Source organism: Trichosurus vulpecula, chromosome 6 (assembly GCF_011100635.1).
Source record: "Trichosurus vulpecula isolate mTriVul1 chromosome 6, mTriVul1.pri, whole genome shotgun sequence".
NCBI classification, from domain to species: Eukaryota; Metazoa; Chordata; class Mammalia; order Diprotodontia; family Phalangeridae; genus Trichosurus; species Trichosurus vulpecula.
Window position 1 is genome coordinate 265,024,689 of NC_050578.1, and position 20,549 is coordinate 265,045,237.

Consider the following 20,549-nt stretch of genomic DNA (forward strand, 5'->3'; position numbering starts at 1 on the left):
CACTTGGTGCATATATGTTAAGCAATGATATTGCTTCATTGTTTATGGTGCCTTTTAGCAGGATATAATGTCCTTCCTTATCTCTTTTAATTAGATCTATCTTTACTTTTGCTTTGTCTGAGATTAGGATTGCTACACCTGCTTTTTTTACTTTAGCTGAGGCACAATATATTTTACTCCAGCCTTTTACCTTAACCCTATGTGTATCCCCCTGTTTCAGATGCGTTTCTTGTAAACAGCATATTGTAGGATTATGGTTTTTAATCCATTCTGCTATCTGCTTCTGTTTTGTGAGAATGTTCATGCACGTTCAGGGTTATGATTTCTATCTGTGTCTTTTTCTCCATCCTAATTCCCCCTGTTTATGCTTTTATTTCTCCCTTTCCCCTTCTCCTCCCCAACAAAGTTTTGCTTTTGACTGCCGCTTTCCTCAGTTAACCCTCCCTCTTTATTCCCCTCCCTTATCTTACCATTACCCACTTGCTACTTCTCCTCTTCCTTCTGCCCTCCCCCCTCCCTTTTTCCCCCCTTCCCCTCCCACTTCCCGTAGGACAAGTTAGATTTCTAAACTTATCAGAGTATGTTATTCCCTTCTTGAACTAGATCAGATGACAGTAAAGCTCAAATACTGCTCTTCTCCCTCCCTTCTTTCCCTCTACTATAATATGTTTTTTTGCCACTTCCTTTGGTGTAATTTACCCTTTTCTACAACCTCCTTACCACTTCCCTCATAGCCCTCCCTTTATATCTCTTATTTATATTTTATATCTTTACATCATTTAATTTATACAGGCATTCACAACCTATGTATATCCCTTTCATTTGTCACAATAGTTGTACCATTCACAAGAATGACTTATATATGTATATGTATGTATGTATGTATATATATATACACATAAAAAACATACATAAGATGATATAATCCCACATAAAGATGTAAACAACCTAAGCTTATTGGTTAATGAAGTTTGTGGGGTTTTTCCCCCTGGTTACCTTTTTATGTCTCTCTTGAGGTTTGTATTTGGAGATCAAATTTTCCATTGAGTTCTGGCCTTTTCATCAGGAAGGTCTGGAATTCCCTTATTTCATTGAATGTCCATCGCCTTGCCTGGAAAATTATGCTTAGTTTTGCTGGGTAGTTGATCCTTGGTTGTAGTCCCAGCTCCTTTGCCCTTCGGAATATCATATTCCAATTTCTCCTGTCTTATAATGTGGAAACTGAGAGATCCTGCGTGATCCTGACTGTAGTTCCACGATATTTGAATTGCTTCTTTTTGGCTGCTTGCAGTATTTTCTCCTTGAGTTTATAGCTCTGAAATTTGGCTATAATATTTCTTGGTGTTTTCAGTTTGGGATCTCTTTCAGGGGGTGATCGGTGAATTCTTTCAATGACTATTTTGCCCTCTGGTTCTAGGACCTCTGGGCAGTTGTCTTTGATAATTTCTTCAAAGATACTGTCAAGGCTCCTTTTTTCATCGTGGATTTCCGGTAGACCAATAACTCTCAAATTGTCTCTCCTGGATCTATTTTCCAGGTCAGTTGTTTTGCCAATCAGATATTTCACATTTTTTTCTATTTTTCCATTCTTTACGTTTTGTTTTATTACTTCTTGATGCCTCATAGATTCATTAGCTTCCACTTGCTCAAGTCTAATTTTAAATGAGTTAGTGTTTACATTTTGCTTTTGAGCCTCCATTTTCAATTGGTTGATTTCACCTCTCAGGTTGTCCTTTTCTCTCTCTAGATTCTGAATCTCCATAGCCATTTCGCCAATCTTATTCTTTAGGGACTTGATTTCATCAGTGGATTTTTTCTCCCTTTTATCCATTTTTTCCATATTTTCTTTTAGCTCCCTAATTTGGTTTTTAAAATCCTCTTTTAGCTCTTCCAGCAGTGCTTTTTGGGCTGGAGACCAGATCATATTAGCTTTTGAGGTATCTGATGTATCTACCGTGTCATTGCTATCTTCTTCTATGTCGATATTTTGATCCTGCCTGTCTCCATAAAAAGAATCTATTGTCCTCGGTTTTTTTTGTGTTCTTCTTCATGTTGGTTTTCCTTTTGCTGGCTTTACAACGAATTTCTATCTGTGACTCTCGGGGCTTTCTGTCCCAGCTTTCTTATTCTGGGGGTTGTGAGTCTAGAATTATAACCTTCAGTTTCCTGAGGTGTGGGGGAGGGGTCTGGCTCCCTGGCGTCTCACTCCCTATGGGTGCTCTCCAGCACTTGCTTTTCAGCAATGGTCTCAGCTGTTTGTTGTTTGAGCTGATGACTGGCGCTTCCCCTGGGGGAGCAAGGTTACGTCTGGGCTCCTGGCTTGGCCCCCTGCCGACTCTTCCCCTCTGGGACTAATGAGCTTCTAGTATTTGTCCTGTGAAGCCCCGCTACTCTCTCCTCTGTTTCAGTTCTCTCTTTTTTTTTTTTTCCGCGAGGAATTCTCTGGGTGAGGGGGGGAGGGGTTAGAGCCATTTACCTGGCCATTGAGTCTTCCGGAAGTTCAAGAAGCCGAGTTCCTGGGTTTTGCAAGCGTCAGGACTGGGTGTTTTCGCGGCTGGTGGCGTTGCGCTGCCTCTCGTCGCTCCCAGAGACTGCTGTCCTGTGTTGGGAGGCCTGGGGATCTCTGCCGGTTTCGGGCGCCTAGCTTTCTCCCAGCCCGTCTCCCACGTGGATTTCCCGGCCGGCCACTTCCGCCTTGGTCTGGAGCAGCTCCGCACCGAGCACTCTCCGAGCCTGCAGGTTCGTTCCTCCGGCCTTTCAGACTCTCCCGGCTCGGAAATTTGCCCCACGCAGACTGCTCGCGGTTTCTGACTCTCTCAAATCTGCTCAAATTCACTTTTTTATGGGAATCTGACAGACCTTGTGAGAGAGCTCCGGTAAGACGCTGCCTTCATGCGGCCATCTTGGCTCCGCCCCCCAAGGTGATATGATCTAAGGAGAGGTCTGGTCACTACTCTGCCTGTGCTCTTGTCTGTGATCAACCACAACATTCTTTTCTCCCCTGGAACTTTGACCAAGATCACTGCTCCCCTGTACCAAAAGAACAAATGTGCTTGTGCTCTTATTTTGATGGATGAAGCAACAAAGTCCTGCACTCATTGCCAGCAAAGGACCTCCTATAAACTCCTTGTGATCAGTTATCTGACCCAATTTTCTACAACCTGAAAGCTCAGGTAGTTGCAGCCTGTGAAGCAACCAACCTTAAGGCCCACTACTGGCTTGCTGTACTATGTTCCACTCTCACACTGGTAAGATGGGTCATTTCTGCCAATCTTCTAAGTTGCTTTACACTGGAAAATCATTTCGCCCTGAGTTCTATCGGTCCTGCCCTACAGAATTCATTTTTAGGCACTGTTTTAAAGTTGTTTGGAGGGGACTTTGAGAGACTTCAGGTGAGTCCCTGTTTTTACTTTACCATTTTGGCTTCTAAAATGGCTACAGATTTTTTCAACAGAACTTAGAAAACCAGGCAGTATTGATACTTAGAAGAAATTTATGATTTATTTGAGGAATAATTAGATGAATTCTGAAATACAATTATATAAGATCAATGATTGCATCCTGACCTTATTTTCACTTTTCGGCTTATAATTTCATAGCAAGAAAGAAAAAAAAGAGTTAAAAGTCCTAAGGAGAGGAACAACACATGCAAGCATGAATTCAGAGCTTGTTGAAGTCTGATAATTAATGCTGATGATATTTCCATAAATCTTTCTTTCTCTAAAGAGTAACAAAGTTCTTTCATTCCATTTAGCTCCACCATTTCCTGAAGTGCATCAACCCTGTCAGTAATATCAGTGATGAGACATGTGGGGATAGAAGCAGGATGCCTATTGAGACATATGATATCCTGAATTTTAATTATTTTTCTGATCAAATTGGCACATTGGTGAAAGTTGGGAAAGTGACCCCTGAGTTGCCTAATGGCCAGGGATTCAGGATTACTGAAGAAGACATTGAATGGCCAGAAGATTTTTCTCAGGTAAGAGACCCATGAATAATATGAGTGATGTAAATCAGCCTTTTAGAAGTCATGAGTCTAGATCATAGACACTCTTGTCTCTTCATTTGCTCCAAGGAGTTCAGCATGAAAAACAGCAATAACTATGACATAGTGGCAACATCTAATTACTCTTCACTTTTGCTCCAAGTGGGAGAGAATTTTGATTTCCTTTCTTCAGTACCACTTTCAAGTTCCTTGCAAGTAAGCTATGTAATGTTCAGGATTCTCCAGATCACGGAGAGGTCAGAATGTCTCACAATTTGTAGGCAAGCTTCTAGAACAAGAATAGAATGGAGAGTGGAGAATACTTCTCCTAAAAGCAAACTGTGGCAAGAGGCTACCTAACACATCTAATCCTACTACCACAGAATCTTTTCATCTCATGAGTTGGTTTTCCCAAGAATTTCAGTGCTTTCAGGTTTTCTTATTTTAATATTGTGAGTTTATCCTGTGCTGTCTTCAAATGTAAGTATAATTTTCTTCCTAATAAAATCATTCAATAAAATCATCTAATTCTTATTCAGATGTAGTCCACTCCCTCTACTTCATCAGTTCATTGCACGTAAAATCCTCTATTTTCATGATTGGCTGAATCATTCATGGTTGCTAATTAAAATATAAAGAATTGGAATGGATAGAAGGGATTTTTTTTAAGTCAGAAATATTACCCATTATATGATCAATGAATAACCCTGGTATTGCTTGACCTGCAAGAATGCAACTTAGACATAAACCAGTGTGAGGTACTTAAGGAAGAAAAATGTTCTGATAATAGATTACAATTTTAAAAAAAATCAATGAGCTTGATTATACTCAGTTAAGAATGTGAGCTGTTTCATAAGTTGAAAAATTGATAATCTAGAGTAGAAAAGGAAGATATTAAAGAAAGGCTCTATGTTGAGAAATATGCCATGATTGCCCTTGAAGAAATCCTAGTATTTTTTTCTAAACGTTTCAATAGATGAGAACTGAGCTTCCTATTTTCTTAGAGAACATATCTTTTAGCAGACATTCTTACAAAGATATTCTTTCCCTTTCCTTGATATGCTCAGACACCTAGTTCTGTTTGCAGTGTGAGCTGTGTCCCTGGATTCAGGAAGACAGCCCGTGAGAATGAGCCCATCTGCTGCTTTGACTGTACTCCATGCCCTGATGGAAAGATTTCCAACCAGACTGGTGGGTGCCTAAAGAGAAACGCTCCTTCTCCCCAAATAGGGGAGACAATAGACTATTGTGTTTTTTATTTGTTTTTTTTAGGAATCTTACCCATTGTGCACTTTTCCTGCTCTTATTATTTTCTTAATAATAAAAACAAACTGCATTCAATCACTTTTATTGAATATGTATTGTGACACCACTCTGATATCATTGTGTTAGGGGAAAAGGACATAGTGGAAGCCCAAAATGACTCTTGGCCAAGAACACCGTCCTATCTTTTCTGTAAATTAAAAAAATGCACCAGTTCGATAACTTATCATGTATTTTTTTCAAGCATACTCAATTTATTTCAGATACCGATAATCAATTACAGAAATATAGAACATTGACACCACCTTTTTCGTCCCTTGACACATTATTAAGTTCAAAAGACCATGATGATTCTCTGGGAGAGAATCACAATCACCCTGGCTAAAAGCATTTATTAATGCCAGTAACAAAGTTCTTGAACCTCCTTGGGAAACTCAAATCATGTCCACTACTAGACACGGAGCCATGAGACCAGGTGTTAAATTCTTAGTGATCACCAAGGCTCATCTCCCCCTAGTGGCCAAAGGCAATTTTGTTTATTTTCCTTTGTGACATCCTCCAAGGCTCGGGCCTGGAAAATAAAAAAAAAAAAAGAAAGAAAATAGGATACAGGAAAGGTAAAAGTATTTAAGTGGAAATACGTATTCGTGTAACAATTACCCTAATTCTTCAGGCACCCTACTGATCAGGGTGACTGGGTGATGACTGCTAGGATACAGACATGGAGAGCTTTGCAGGAGTTTGTTTTTAAAAAAAATGACTGCCTGATCATTTTATAAAATTTGTCAGCAAGGCAATGCTATGATTCTAAAAATATAATCAACTCAAAAAGATAATGGAATAATAAAGTTGGACTAAAGATCTTTCCAAGAACTGAGCTCTGCTTGGGAAGTGACAGAATCCTTTCCCTTGCACAATCACTTCAATTCTTAAGTGTGTCCACAAACTAGTAACTTTTTTTTTCAAGAAATCTGAACTAATACTTCAAAATAAGTGCTTTACCTACAGGTCTGACAGTAGGAGGCTACTGTAAGTACTCTAAATGCTACTGTCCCTACTCCAAACGTGTTTGGGAGGTCTTTTCATATTGCCTACCAAGTTACTGTATAACTACACAAATGATCAAGAAAAAAAGAAATTTTACCAAATTTGAATTCAAATAACTTTAGGCTGTTTCTGAAAAATCAAATGCTCTCTTTTGAGGGGAATTTCTGAAATGGTTTAAGCAATGGCAGCCATGAACTGATATCCAGCATCTCAAGGGATGGCCTTAATATATTGGAGACTTCATGGTCCAACTCCCTCATTTTAGATGAGCAAAGAGGCTCACAAAGGGGAAGCATCCGGCCCAAGGTCCCACAGATTGTCACACCGGACTTCAGACCGAGGTGTCCTGACTGAAGATCTGGGTTTTTTTCCACTTTTGGTCCAGACCTATGATTTGATCAGTGTAGGGAACTCTCCAGCGATGCCATCCCTTCAGCTTCTAGTCCTAGATGCCTGGGGGACTAAGAGGTTAAGAGATTTGTGCACATTGTTAGCTCTCAGACAGGACCTAATCATTCCAATTCTAAAGGTAGCCCTTTAGATACTGCAGTGTCTCTTCTATCTGTTCACACATCCCCAGGATAGGCCAGTGGTTTTTGGAATCCACTTTCAAAACTCCTGATACCCCAATATGAATGCTTCACTATCAGTGGTCAATTTAAAGCCTATTTTAGGTGGTTTCAATAATGTAAACACAATGGTCTTGATGCGTTAAAAAATCACACTACTTAACAGACATACCTCATATACCACAGCTTAGAGAAGTAATGCAGGTCATTACTTAATGTTTTTTTTCTTCTGTAAGTATCAAAGAGTGACCCATGTTTGTTGATTAATAATAATTATGTGAAAAAAATGTGAAAAAAATCTCTTTTTACAAGATTCATAATGAAAGAGCAGAGTCTTGGCAAAAATTCTTACAATGTTAAGTATTTATACTGTCTTTATTCCAGTAAGTTTGTTAATTTATTGTTATCTGGTTCCTTTCAGTTGACCAGAATTTTATCCAGTAAACTTCTATGATCTATGCATTTGCATTTTGTAAAAAGATAAATTTATTTTTGCATTCATTTTAATCCATTCCCTCTGCCCCTTCCATTGAATAAAAAATTACAATAAAAATATCGTCATCCTAATCATGCTGAGTCCAGCAAGACAAATGCCCACATTGGCTATGCCAATGCATTTAAAGTTCATTATTTCTCTTACAACAGGTGAGTGGAAAGTCACATCTTCAATCTTTTGGACTCTTGGTTTATCAATGAATTGATCAGTCCTGAAGTTTTCCAGAGCTGTTTTTCTCAATGTTGCAATAGAAATGGTTCTACTTCTGCTCACTTCTCTTTGCATTACTTCAAAGGTTTTCCCAGTTTTCTCAGAAACTGTCCATTTTGTCCTTTCTTCTGACACAGTAATTCCATTACATCAATACACCTTCATCTGTATAGCCATTCCCCAACAGAATACCTCCATAGATTCTGATTTGGGGCTACGACAAAAAGAACTGCTCCATTTTTGTACATATAGGTCCTTCTTCTCTGTTTTTGATCTCTTTATGGTATAGGCCTACTGGGGTAACTGGGTCAAAGGGCATGTATGCAGTCTGGTAACTTTCCAGTGTAGCTGCACCACTACTAACCTCTCTGCAGTGCACTAATATGCTTGTTTTCTCATAGTCCTTTCAACATCTGTCATTTTGTTCATCATCTGTGCCAGTCTGAAGAGTGTGAGGTAGGACCTCAGCTGTTTTAATTCGCATTTCTCCATTAGTAATTTAAGATATTTTCTTTCATATGATTATTTTCATATATTTGGTCATTCATCTATTGGGGAATGAATCCTAGTCTTAAAGTAACTATCATATAGCACATTAATAAGACATCCTATATATTTTATCTCATTTGATCCTCACAACAACCTTGCAAGGTACATGCTACTACTTTCCCCATTTTACAGATAAGGAAACTGAAGTAGAGGTGAAGTAACTTGCCCAGGGTCACGCAGTTAGAATGTCAGAGACTGGATTTGAACTCAGGTCTTCCTGACTCCACGTTCAATGTTCTGTGCACTGTAGCATCCCCTAGTTTAGTTGCTTTACAATTTTGGATCACTTCCATGTATGCCTTGAATATGAGACTTTTTACCAGAAAAACCTGCTGAAAATTTCTCCCCCACTTTCATACTTTCCTTCTAATTTAACATCTGATTTCTTTGTACAAAAATTGTTTAATTTTATATAATCAAATTTGTCCATTTTATCTTCTGTGACCCACTCAGTCACTTGTTTATGAATTCTTCCTCTATCTACATGTCCAACATCTAATTTCTTCCTTGCTCCTCTTATTATGTGATCTTAAATATAGGCCACATATCACATTGGAGCTCATCAGGGCATATATTGTCCTGATGTGTGATTAAAATCATCCTTTTTCCTTCTCTTTTCTTCTCTGCTGTCCCAAATTTCCTATTTTTGGTCATATTCCTCTAACTAACTCAATTAAGGAGCTCATTGAGTAAGGAACTGTATGAGGAGGCAGGATGTCATAAGAATCTTGGTCAACTGAGTAAGCAATAAGACCTGGTTTTTCAGATGATGACTGGCCAGCTCGGAGACTATCTGAAAATTGCTTGGCCTTAAGACAGTTTCCTCAACTATAAAATGGAGATAATATTCCAGACACAATTTTCCTCACAGGGTTGTAGTAAGGAGAATGATTTGCAAACTTTAAAGTGCCATAGAAATAAAAGCCATTATTCTAAGTCATTAAGCTGCAATGTCATCAGTGAAAAGATGAGGTACAAATCAAAATTTCACTCTGGTGCAGCCCCACCATTCTCCAGAGGAGGAATCTGAGTCCAGGATCATACAGTCCAGGGCAGAGCTCAGACTGGACCAATGTCTCCCAACTTTCTGCAGTGCTTCTCTCCCTGGATGTGCCTGACGATAGTCTTTACAGGTTACACTTCAGATCACATGTAATTTTGAGAAGGATTTTCAGAAAATATTTTAATACAAAATTGTTTGTAAACTATTAACAATATTTTGGCTGGAGAATTGTTCACATCATTCCACTTGACCCCGCTGGCACAGTGAGAGAAACTGTGTGAAGTTTTGGCATCTCCTTCCCTCTTTAAAACCAAGAGCTCCATACTAATTCTTCAGTGAAAAGTTCATTGGTGATTAAAGGCATTCTCTTCTTTGAAGGAGTTTCCTGACTGAGTTTTCCTGATCTCCAAATAGAAAAATTGTACCCAGAAATAACATAAGGGATCTCCCAGCTCAATCTTGGCCTGGCTCTTGAATATTCAATGAGGAACAGGAATAGTCCCAATAATCAGATTATTCACCATGTCTTAACTTTTAGGGGGCAGAGGAGTCAGAAATATAGTATGCATTTTTCACCATGTGGATCCCTCATATAATTCCTGAAAGGGGACTAGATGGTGTTCTGGAAGAAATGGTTTTGTCTCTGGTGGCCGTAGCAGGGCAAATGAAGAACAGGGGTATGCCATTGCATTAGTTAAGCAATGCCCGCACCAGGAAACTTAGACAGCGCAAGCAGCAGTTTGTGTCCCATTGAGTGGGGCTGGCTATCTTCGTCTGGATCCTCTGAACTATCTGGTTCAGTGCAGTCCAAATGCCTGTTTTGGACTATGGCCTTGCCTTTTGTCTGCAGACCTGCCATCCCTGCAGTATATTCTTGGGTAAGCAGAGCAATATCCTGACACTGTCCAGAACTGAAGTGAACAATATGAGTATGGGCCAGCATTCGAATAAGGTCAATGAGGCGCAAAAGTCCAGCACTCAGCACCTTCATGGAGGCAAGATGGAGCTTATATACAGAAAGATTGTGGGAGGGATTGAGGGGTAGTCAAGTAGTCTGGGCTGACTAGAGGAGGGGTTTAGGGAGGGTCTTGAGGAGGGGTCTAAAGAGGATCTTTATGGGACTGGGATGACTAGAGGTCAAGACTCTAGGAAAAAGAGAACGGGATTTTGATGAGATCAAAGGTGGGAAGCAGCTGGACAATACAGGGCTAGACTAGATAAATAAATCCCTCTGTGTCAAGACTGTACATTTTCTACATAAATAAGTGACACTATGACAACAGCTTTTGTAGAAAATCTACTAAGAGATAATCATATGGTTTTAGATTCTTTATTTTAATACTATTTAATAGTGATTGATTTTTCTAATGGTGAAACAACTTTGGATCACTGACAAAAATCCAACTTGGGTATGAGGGACAAGGATATTATTTAAAATCCATGTTGATTTGTAAATAATAATTGTGTATTGGTCTTTTCCAGAGTTAGTTTTCCCTTGGTTTAAGTATTGGACTACATATGCTTCACAAAAGGAATCTACTAGGAGATTTCTCTATTTTCAAGAATTATTTGTGTAACAATGTTACTAATTGTTCTTCAGTTGTTCACAAAAAATTTTCCAATGATTATTTCAGGAGCATGAATTCCCATCCTTTGTAATTCCTTTATAAATAATTTTATCTTTTTCTGGATAGTAGATTATTTAAGATGTCTATTTCATCTTCTGTTAGAATATTCAATATTTTGGTTTGATTGTGCTTTTATATCTTGCATGTTTACAGTTTTGGTTCAAATAATATAATTTTTCAAAATATATTCTGAGAATAATGTCCACTCTAGTATTAGTGTGAGTTCATTGTTTCTATGCTTTTTGCTCATTTGGATATTTTATTCTTTTTTTATCAGATTAATGAAATCCTTACCAATTTTATTACTCTTTACAAAAAACCACTTGGTACATTTATTTATCATTTCTGTAGGTTGTTTTCTCTTCAATTGATCAATTTCTCTTATATTAAATGTTTTTTTTATTATTTATATTTGCTCAATGTTAGCTGTTTTTTATTTTAATTTCACTAATCTTTTTTTTTTCTTTTGTGAACATTGTTTTCCCTCAGGTAGTGCTTTAGCCTCATCTTAGAAATCTTGGAGTATTTTATCAGGATTGTCACTTTGTATCACATAATTATTAACTGTTTCTATATTTTTATTTGACTTATTCGACATTTAGGATTTTATTGCTAAATCTTTATTTGATGTCATATCTTTTATTTCTCATTTCCAAACCATCTACACTATTGCTATTTTGAATGATATGCTCTTTAAGAGACACTTATTATTTTTAAAAGTTTCATACTGTGCTAACAGATATTTCTTTGATAGTTCCATTTAGAAGACATCATAAGCCTTTAAGTTCTGATACTTCCTTACTTTCCTCAAATCCATATTTTGTTTCATGTATATTTAGATGTTATTTTAGTCTTCTTTAAAAATTATGGAGAAACATCTACATCTCCTAGAGCTATTTTAATGTCTATTTCTTCTAGTAGTTGTTTTTTTTTCCTTTTATAAATTTGGAGGCTAAGGCATTTAGAGCACATATGTATAATATCATTATTTCATAATCTATGATTCTCTTCAAAATAAGGTAGTTTCCTTGTTAGTCCCTGTTTTCTTGTGAATGATGTTTTTTATTATATCTGCAATCATGATTGCAATCTGACTTTGTCAGAACTCATTTGATGCAGAGTAATTTTTTTCCAGACTGTCATTGTGTGTACAATTTCATTTTTCAGATGTTTTTCTTTTATGCAAACGAACATTGTTTTATTACCTTTTGAATTTCACTAATTTTTCTTTTATGCAAATTAGTATTGTTTTATTTTACGATTGAATCTGACTTTTTTTTCCTTTTTATGGGATTTTGAATTATATTTTTTCTTCATTTTTATCTGTTTTTTTGCCTCTCCCAAAATGGGATACTCCCTCCTCCCTTTTTTTTCCTTTTCAAAGTACTTTGTCTCCAATATTTTACCTTAAGGTAATTTAAGTCAATACCTGTTATCTTCCTCTTACTCTCCTCTCCTCTCCTACTTATGAAGGCTTTCATTGTTTTTGTAATATTTCTTAATTTATTAGTTTCTTTTTCTTTATTTTATCTACTTATTTATTTCTTCCCCTTTTTTCTCTTAGTAAGTCAAGTGAAATACTCTCCTGTTTTGTAATTTTTATTCCTTGTTAGTTGTGTGTGTATGTGTGTGTGTGTGTGTGTGTGTGTGTGCACGCATATGTGCATGTTAGTGTATATTGATATATGTATGTATCCTGAGGGTAGCCATTAAGTTGAGAGACAGAGAACTGGAAAAGCCACAGAGATGGAGAGAAAGAGAACTGGAATGGCTGAGGGAGAATGTTGTGCCCTGTCCCCCGCACCAGTTTACCCTCCATTTTGTTCCAGCTCACCCGAGTGTTTGTGCCCTCATCTCCACGGACCCCACTGTTTGTGTTTCCTTCTCCACGGAAATAATTCTGCACTAGCTTGTCCCACTGTTAGTGTTCCCATCTCCATGGAAATCAATTTGTGTTTTTTTCCCTTTAAATAATCTTACCCTACCCCTGCTCAGGACTGTTCAATTTGAGTCTTTACTCTTAACAGTCCCGCAATTGAATGAATCCATATCAAAATTTACATCCGGGTCTAGATTGCATTTTTTTTTTTGGTACAACAAGAGGACCTCGAAGAGAAAGAGACAAACAGGAGAGACACAGGGGTGGAGCCAAATTGAAGGCAGGAAAGCAGGGACTTGTTTGAACTCCCCCGCCACGTTCCTCCAAAAACCAAAAAAATGGCTCTGAACCAATTCTAGAACTGCAGAACACAAAAAATCGCCAAGGGAAGCAGGGTTCTAGCCCAGGATAGCCTGGATGGTAATCGGGTAAGATCTATCATGCACAGAGCTGGGAGCAGAAGGAGCAGAGCCCAGTGTACACTGCGCCCAGACCAACCAGACCAGGAGGCTGGCAGAACAGGCCCTAGTGCCCTGAATCTGTGAGCTGCGGCACAAACCAGACTTCTCAACCCACAAAATACAAACACAATGGAGAACGTTAGTGGGGAAAGCTGCAGGTGACAGAGTGAAGGAGCTTGCAGTTTGGCCACTGACCCAGCAGCAGTGGGGAAGGTGCAGCTACAGAATTATAGCTGCAGTTGCTTCTGGCTGGGAACATGGCCAGGCAGTGAAAATGCACCCAGATTCAGTCTCAGACTTTGGATTCTTTATTTGGTGACAAAGAAGACCAAAACATATAGACAGAAGATGTCAAGAAAGTCAAATAGCCTGCATCAAAAGCTTCCAAAAAACGAGAGCTGGTATCAGGCCATGGAAGAGCTCAAAAAGGATTTGAAAAAGCAAGTTAGAGAGGTAGAGGAAAAATTGGGAAGAGAAATAAGAGTGGTGTGAGAAAACCATGAAAAACAAGTCAATGACATGCTAAATGAGACACAAAAATATACTGAAGAAAATAACACCTTAAAAATAGACTAACTCAAATGGCGAAAGAGCTCCAAAAAGCCAATGAGGAGAAGCATTCCTTGAAAGGCAGAATTAGCCAAATGGAAAAGGTGATGCAAAAGATCACTGAAGAAAATTCTACCTTAAAAATTAGATTGGAGGGGCAGCTAGGTGGTGCAGTGAGTAGAGCACTGGCCCTGAGTCAGGAGGACCTGAGTTCAAATCCTGCCTCAGACACTTGACACGTACTAGCTGTGTGATCTTGGGCAAGTCACTTAACCCCAATTACCCTGCCCCCCCAAAAATTAGATTGGAGCAAGTGGAAGCTAGTGACTTTATGAGAAATAAAGATATTATAAAACAGAAACAAAGGAATGAAAAAGAAGAAGACAATGTGAAATATTCCATTGGAAAACCAGTGACCTGGAAAATAGGTCCAGAAGAGATAATTTAAAAATTATTTGACTACCTGAAAGCCATGATCAAAAAAAGAGCCTAGATATCATTTTTCAAGAAATTATCAAGAAGAACTGCCATGATAATCTAGAGCCAGAGGGTAAAATAGAAATTAAATGAATCCACTGATGTCCTCCTCAAAAAGATTCCAAAAAGAAAACTCTTAGGGATAGTGTCACCAAATTCCAGAGCTCCCTGATCAAGGAGAAAATACTGCAAGCAGTCAGAAAGAAACAATTTGAGTATTATGGAAGCACAATCAGAATAAGACAAGTTCTGGCAGCTTCTACTTTAAAGGATCGAAGGGCTTGGAATATGATATTCCAGAGGTCAATGGAGCTAGGATTAAAACCAAGAATCACCTACCCAGCAAAACTGAGTATCATGCGCCAAGGCAAAATATGAATTTTCAATAAAATAAAGGAGTTTCAAGCTTTCTCAGTGAAAAGACCAGAACTGAATACAAAAATTTGACTTTCAAGCACAGGAATCAAGAGAAGCATTAGCAGGTAAACAAGAAAGAGAAATCCCAAGGGACTTACTAAAGTTGGACTGTTTTGTTTACATTCCTACATGGAAAGATGATGTGTATGATTCATGAGACCTCAGTAGTAGCGTAGCTGAAGGGAATATACACGTGTGTGCGTGTGTGTGTGTGAGTTGAATATGAAGGGATAATATCTAAAAAAACTGATCAAATTAAGGGATGAGAGAGGAATACATTGAGAGTTGCAGAAAGGGAGACACAAAATGGGGTAAATAATCTCGCATAAAAGGGGCAAGAAAAAGCAGTTCTGTAGGAAGGGAAGAGGGAGCAGGTGAGAGGGAATGAGTGTGTCTTGTTCTCATCAAATTTGACATGAGGAGGGAATAACATACACACTCAATTGGGTTTCTTCACCCACAGGAAAGAAGCAAGAAAAGGATTTAAAAAAAGGGGATGACAGAAGGGAGGGAAGATTGGGGAGGATGCAATCAAAACAAACACTTTCAAAAAGGGACAGGGTCAAGGGAGATAATTCAGTAAAGGGGGATATGTTAGGAAGGAGCAAAATATAGTTAGTCTTTCACAAAATGAGTATTGTGGAATTGTTATACATAATGAAACACATTTGGCCTATGCTGAATTGCTTGCCTTCTTAGGGAGGGTGGGTGGGGAAGGAGGAGGGCAGAGAATTTGCAACTCCAAGTTTTAAAAACAGATGTTCAAAAACAAAAAAAATGTTTTCACATGCAAGTAGGAAGTAAGATACATAGGCAATGGGGCATAGAAATTTATCTTGCCCAACAAGAAAGTGAGGGAAAAGGGGATGGGAGGGGAGTGGGTTGAGCAAAGGGAGGGCTGACTGGGGAATGGGGCACCCAGAATATATGCCATCTTGGATTGGGTGGGTGGGTAGAAATGGGGAGAAAATTCATAATTCAAACTCTTGTGAAAATCAATACTGAAAACTTAATATATAAAATAAATTTTAAAAAGAGGAGAGACAGAGACAAAGAGACTGAGAGACACAGAGAAAGAGACAGAGAGGACTGCAAGGGCTCTCAGAACTGCAAGTTCTCAGAACTTCAGGAAGAGAGGATACAGGCAAGCACACAGTTAGAATTCATTAGTGAGTGTTTTAAGGGAAGGCCCCAACAGAGGGAAGTTTCAGGATGGCTTACATCCTCTGGTGTCTGAATAAATATTTTACTTCTTCTGCTTTCTATATAGAGAGTGTCTTATATTTTGTAATTCCAAACTACACAGGTAGATTCATGGTCACCATCAATATAACGAATCTTGCAGTACTGATAGATCATCTCGAATTTTGCTTCCAGGGTTTTGGAGACAATCAAATGTCATAGTATATTTAAAGACATTTGGATACCTTAAGGCACTATGCCAATTTCAGTTATTATTATCATCAGTAACTACATGCTACAAAACTGAATGGAAGCATTATAAGAGTAGCACTTTTGTCTTTTTTCCCCAATATCTCTAAAACCAAGCTCAGTGCCTGGCAAAAAACAAGAACTTGAGGACCACTTGTAGAAAAATTAATCACCTTCATAGAAAGATGAAATGTTATGTTGATTATAGAAAAGAAACTCTTATTATGGGATATACTGAGATTCTCTCTCTCTCTCTCTCTCTCTGTCTGTCTGTCTGTCTGTCTATCACTCTCCATAGATGCAGAAGTGTGTCTGAAATGCTCTGAAGATCAGTTCCCAAACAGGGAGAGAGATCGATGCCTCTCAAAGAATGTGATCTTCCTGGCCTTTGAAGAACCTCTTGGATTGACTCTGACCTGTACTGCTGTCTGCTTCTCCTTCCTCACTGCTCTGGTCCTTGGAGTCTTTGTGAAGCACAGAGACACTCCCATAGTCAAAGCCAATAACCGAGGTCTCAGCTACACTCTGCTCATCTCCCTCACCCTATGCTTCCTCTGCTCCTTGCTCTTCATTGGTCGTCCTACCACAGCCACCTGCCTGCTGCGACAAACCACTTTTGCAATTGTGTTTACAGGTGCCGTTGCATCCATTTTAGCAAAAACCATCACTGTAGTCCTGGCCTTCAAGGCCACAAAGCCAGGAAGTAATCTGAGGAGGTACCTGGGTTCCACAGCATCTTTTTCTCTCATCCTTACTTGTGTTCTAGTCCAAATGTGTCTCTGTGGCATCTGGCTTGGGACATATCCCCCATTCCTGGAGGTGGATATGCACTCTGAGCTTGGTCACATTGTCATTCAGTGTAATGAAGGCTCCATCCTTGCCTTCTACTGTGTCCTGGGCTATATGGGCTTTCTGGCCTTGGGGAGCTTCACAACAGCTTTCTTGGCAAGGAACCTACCAGACATTTTCAATGAAGCCAAGTACCTGACTTTCAGCATGCTTGTATTCTGCAGTGTCTGGATATCCTTTCTGCCCACATATCAGAGCACCAAGGGCAAGGCCATGGTGGCTGTGGAAGTCTTTTCCATCTTGACCTCCAGTGTTGGGATTCTAACTTGCATCTTTGCTCCCAAGTGCTATGTGATCCTTCTGAGGGCAGACAGAAATACCCTGGAGATACTGAAAAGTAAAGCTAATTCTGGGGGATTAAGGTGTTCTCAGCCCACTTAGTCACAGAGGTAACTCCTGACCTCCTGTAGTCTTAAATTTTTTTTCAAATGTGTCTATCACTAGTAGCATGTATTTTCAGTTTCCATCATCTCTTTATTTTTCATTTAAATCTATTATCCTTGTGAAGGCAGTCACATTGGGGAATTTCTGAATGGAGGCAGAATTTCAAAAATTTTTGTGTTGAAGTATCATAGATACATACATACATACCTACATACATACATACGTATTGAATAAAGACTACATTGTAATATGGAAAAAATAAATAAATTTTAAAATAGGATGACTGGGTTTCCAATTCCTGATTTAGCATTTATCAAATTTCTGTCCCTGGATAAGTCCATCTAGGATTCTGACTCAAGGATTTCTCATTTGCAAAGTTGAAATTACAATCTTTTTTACAGTTTCTTTCTACAATTTTTGCATCTATGTTATAGCAGTCATTCCATTTGCCAATTGCATTAGATGAATTGAACACATGCATGAGATATAACTTATTGGATAATGTTTAATGGGCAATGAATTTACCAAATAAAGCATTTTGTGACCAATGAAAAAGGAAATGAAGTTATTATATTTCCCATTGTTCTTTACTCATTTTTCAATTATCTCTAAGATCCCATGCATTTGGGGTTTTCTTGGTAAAGATAGTACAGTGGTTTGCCATTTCCTTCTCCAGTTCGGTTTACAGACAAGGAGCTGAGGCAAGGTTAAGTGACTTGCCCAAAGTCACACAGCTACTAAGTGTGTGAGATCAAATTTAAACTCAAGAATATTTGTCTTTATGATTTCAAACCTAGCACTCTATGCACTGCACTATGAATCCGCCGTATCTTCCATTGCTTTCCATCAATCATGTCTCTGTAGAGTCATGGTCTATTGTAGAAAAAATCTAAAAACTAGCTAACCCTGAGAGAGTGTTCTTCAGGTGAGGAACTCAGCAGAATTTGTTCGACAATCCCTGATGATGAATCTCCAGGTTTCTCCTATGCCACAAATAGGAATCCATCCAGGAGACTAAGGAGGCACCCCTAAAGGAGAATATTTGTGAAGAAGTGATACTCCAAAGACACAGTCTTGGGAATACCATTCTGGAAAAATCAGAGATAAGAGATCAAGTTCTTGAGGCAGCAAGGAAAAGTGGGCAGACTTTGATACAAGCTACTGACAGTCAAGTTAATGAACAATAGGTGATCTCTACTAGGGAGATATCTTAAAATGTAATAAAAGTGGAAAAAATTTCTACACATTTCAGACCATTTCTTCTCAGGTTTGTCACACTAGAGAGAAGCTTTATTTATATAATGTATGTAAAATAGGTTTGCCTTACTTCGTATTGCTTACTATATTTGAGACATCCATATTGGAGAGAAACCTTCTCTATGCTGTGGTGAGACACACTTCAAACACCTATTATGTTGTTGTTGTTCAGTCTTTTTCAGTTGTGTTTCACACTTTATGACCCCGTTTAAAGTTCTCTTGGCATAGATACTGGAGTGGTTTGTCATTTCCTTCTCTAGCTTATTTTACATAAAACAGATAGCAGAATGAATTCTAATGAATTATTGTCATTATCATTTGTTGTAGTAACAAAAAATTCCTCAGCCATTAAAAGTGGTTTTGATAGTGTATCTCATTGTCCTCTGCTGTCCATTGATCATCTCTAAGTATTTCCTGTAAAGACTTTTGCTTCCAGTAGATTTACATTCTTCCTTTCTCACATCTATGTTCATCACCCTGACATTATTGATACAATTAATCAATTCAGATGTATTCATTCCTCTAAGTAACACAAATCACCACATGTACATTCAGAGATATTTCTAGGACAGTCTTTATTTTCTTGTCTTACCTTTAATAACTTGGATTATTTAGTTTATGTTTTCCCTGTTTTTGGAGTGTGTAATTTTTGGTGACATTAGATATGTGTATTCAAGACAAAGAGCCAAAATCCAAGCCATTCAAAAGGAGAAGAACATCTGACAGGCCCTTGCTCTTAAAGCGTACATTTACACGTATGTGTAGATATATATGTGTATGTATGTATATAAGCATTATGTGTGTATGCATATATTTGATACAGTATATGCATTTTAATATTAATATTTAATGAGATGTGTGATTTTATCAAAGTCGGAATCTAGCAAGAGAGAAAATCTCTCCTGCAAATTCAGTGATACCAACTAATAATAGTCTTAGTGGCCTCAAGTACTAGAGAGTTAAATGATTTGTCTAGAGGAATACAAAACAGTTTCTGTCACAATATGGATATGAATTTATGTCTTTTTTCCTACAAGGTAATTTTTCTAGCTACTTTCATGCTGCCTCATAATTTTATATATATATATATATATATATAATTATACTGATGATGTTATTATAATGAGAATATTTAAGACAGCAATTATTTTATTGGCAGAAAACCTGTTCATAATAAGTTAGACTTTCTCCAAAGAAATGCGTTTCACTGGGTATTTACTCACAATCTTGAGAGAGGGGGAGAGCAAATCTAGGTAGAGAAAGGTGCATCTAATTGAATTGGCTAAAACCGTATTTAAAAATTTTGGTCAAAATTAATTACTAAGTTCAGCCTAAAGTTCACTATCCCTTCTTTGTCCTACCTTGTCTGAGTATTAATATCATTAATTTCATGAAGGATATTTGACAGAATCATTTTTCATCAAGTACTGATTTTTGGAACATAAATACAAAATTCCATTTAGGTATTTTCATTGCTATTAATTGAACTTTAAATATTTTGCAAATCATGAGAACATTGGCAGATACCAGCTATTTTTATTTGTATCTAATTTTCCACTTGATTTCTCTATCTCAGACGAGGTTATACTTATCTCCATCCCTTTTTTATTTAATTGGTTGTTTTGACATCTGACACACAGTAACCTCACTATTAAAAGAGAAACAAATTGCCCAATTCCCCATGGAACTCCTCAGTCTTCTCTGTAAAGTGTTTTCTGGTGAAGAAAATATGGTGGCTGCTAAGAAGATGACCAGTGAGTGAAGTATGGTTAAAACTTCTCTTATATTACAGACTGTAGAATTTTACTGTCTATCCCCACCCCATCCCCCATGCGGGCTTAAGTCAAATCAAATCCTTGGACAAAAGAGTTTGAGGGAGATGCTTATTTCTCCAAAATGAACCCAGAGACTTACAGGGGTAGAGCCAAAATTATGGAGTAGAGAAGTTACTCAGCAGAGCTCTCCCAACATTCTTCTCCAAACAGTTTTAAAATAATGCCTCAAATCAAAGTCTTCAGTGGCAGAGCCAACAAAATTTCAGAATGAGACATTCTTCTAGGTCAAGACAACTTTGGAATTCAGAAAAAGATAC

General features: G+C 38.0%; 1 protein-coding gene across 1 annotated transcript in view; it reads left to right on the forward strand.

The window, feature by feature from the left end:
* LOC118855095 (vomeronasal type-2 receptor 26-like) overlaps positions 1-17,197 on the forward strand; it is a 35,162-nt gene extending 17,965 nt beyond the window's left edge. Inside the window, exons 4-6 of the mRNA XM_036765214.1 lie at positions 3,755-3,982; positions 5,056-5,179; positions 16,266-17,197. Coding sequence (XP_036621109.1) covers positions 3,755-3,982; positions 5,056-5,179; positions 16,266-17,197 — 1,284 coding nt within the window. The remainder of the gene's footprint in view (positions 1-3,754; positions 3,983-5,055; positions 5,180-16,265) is intronic.
* Positions 17,198-20,549: the final 3,352 nt, after the last annotated feature.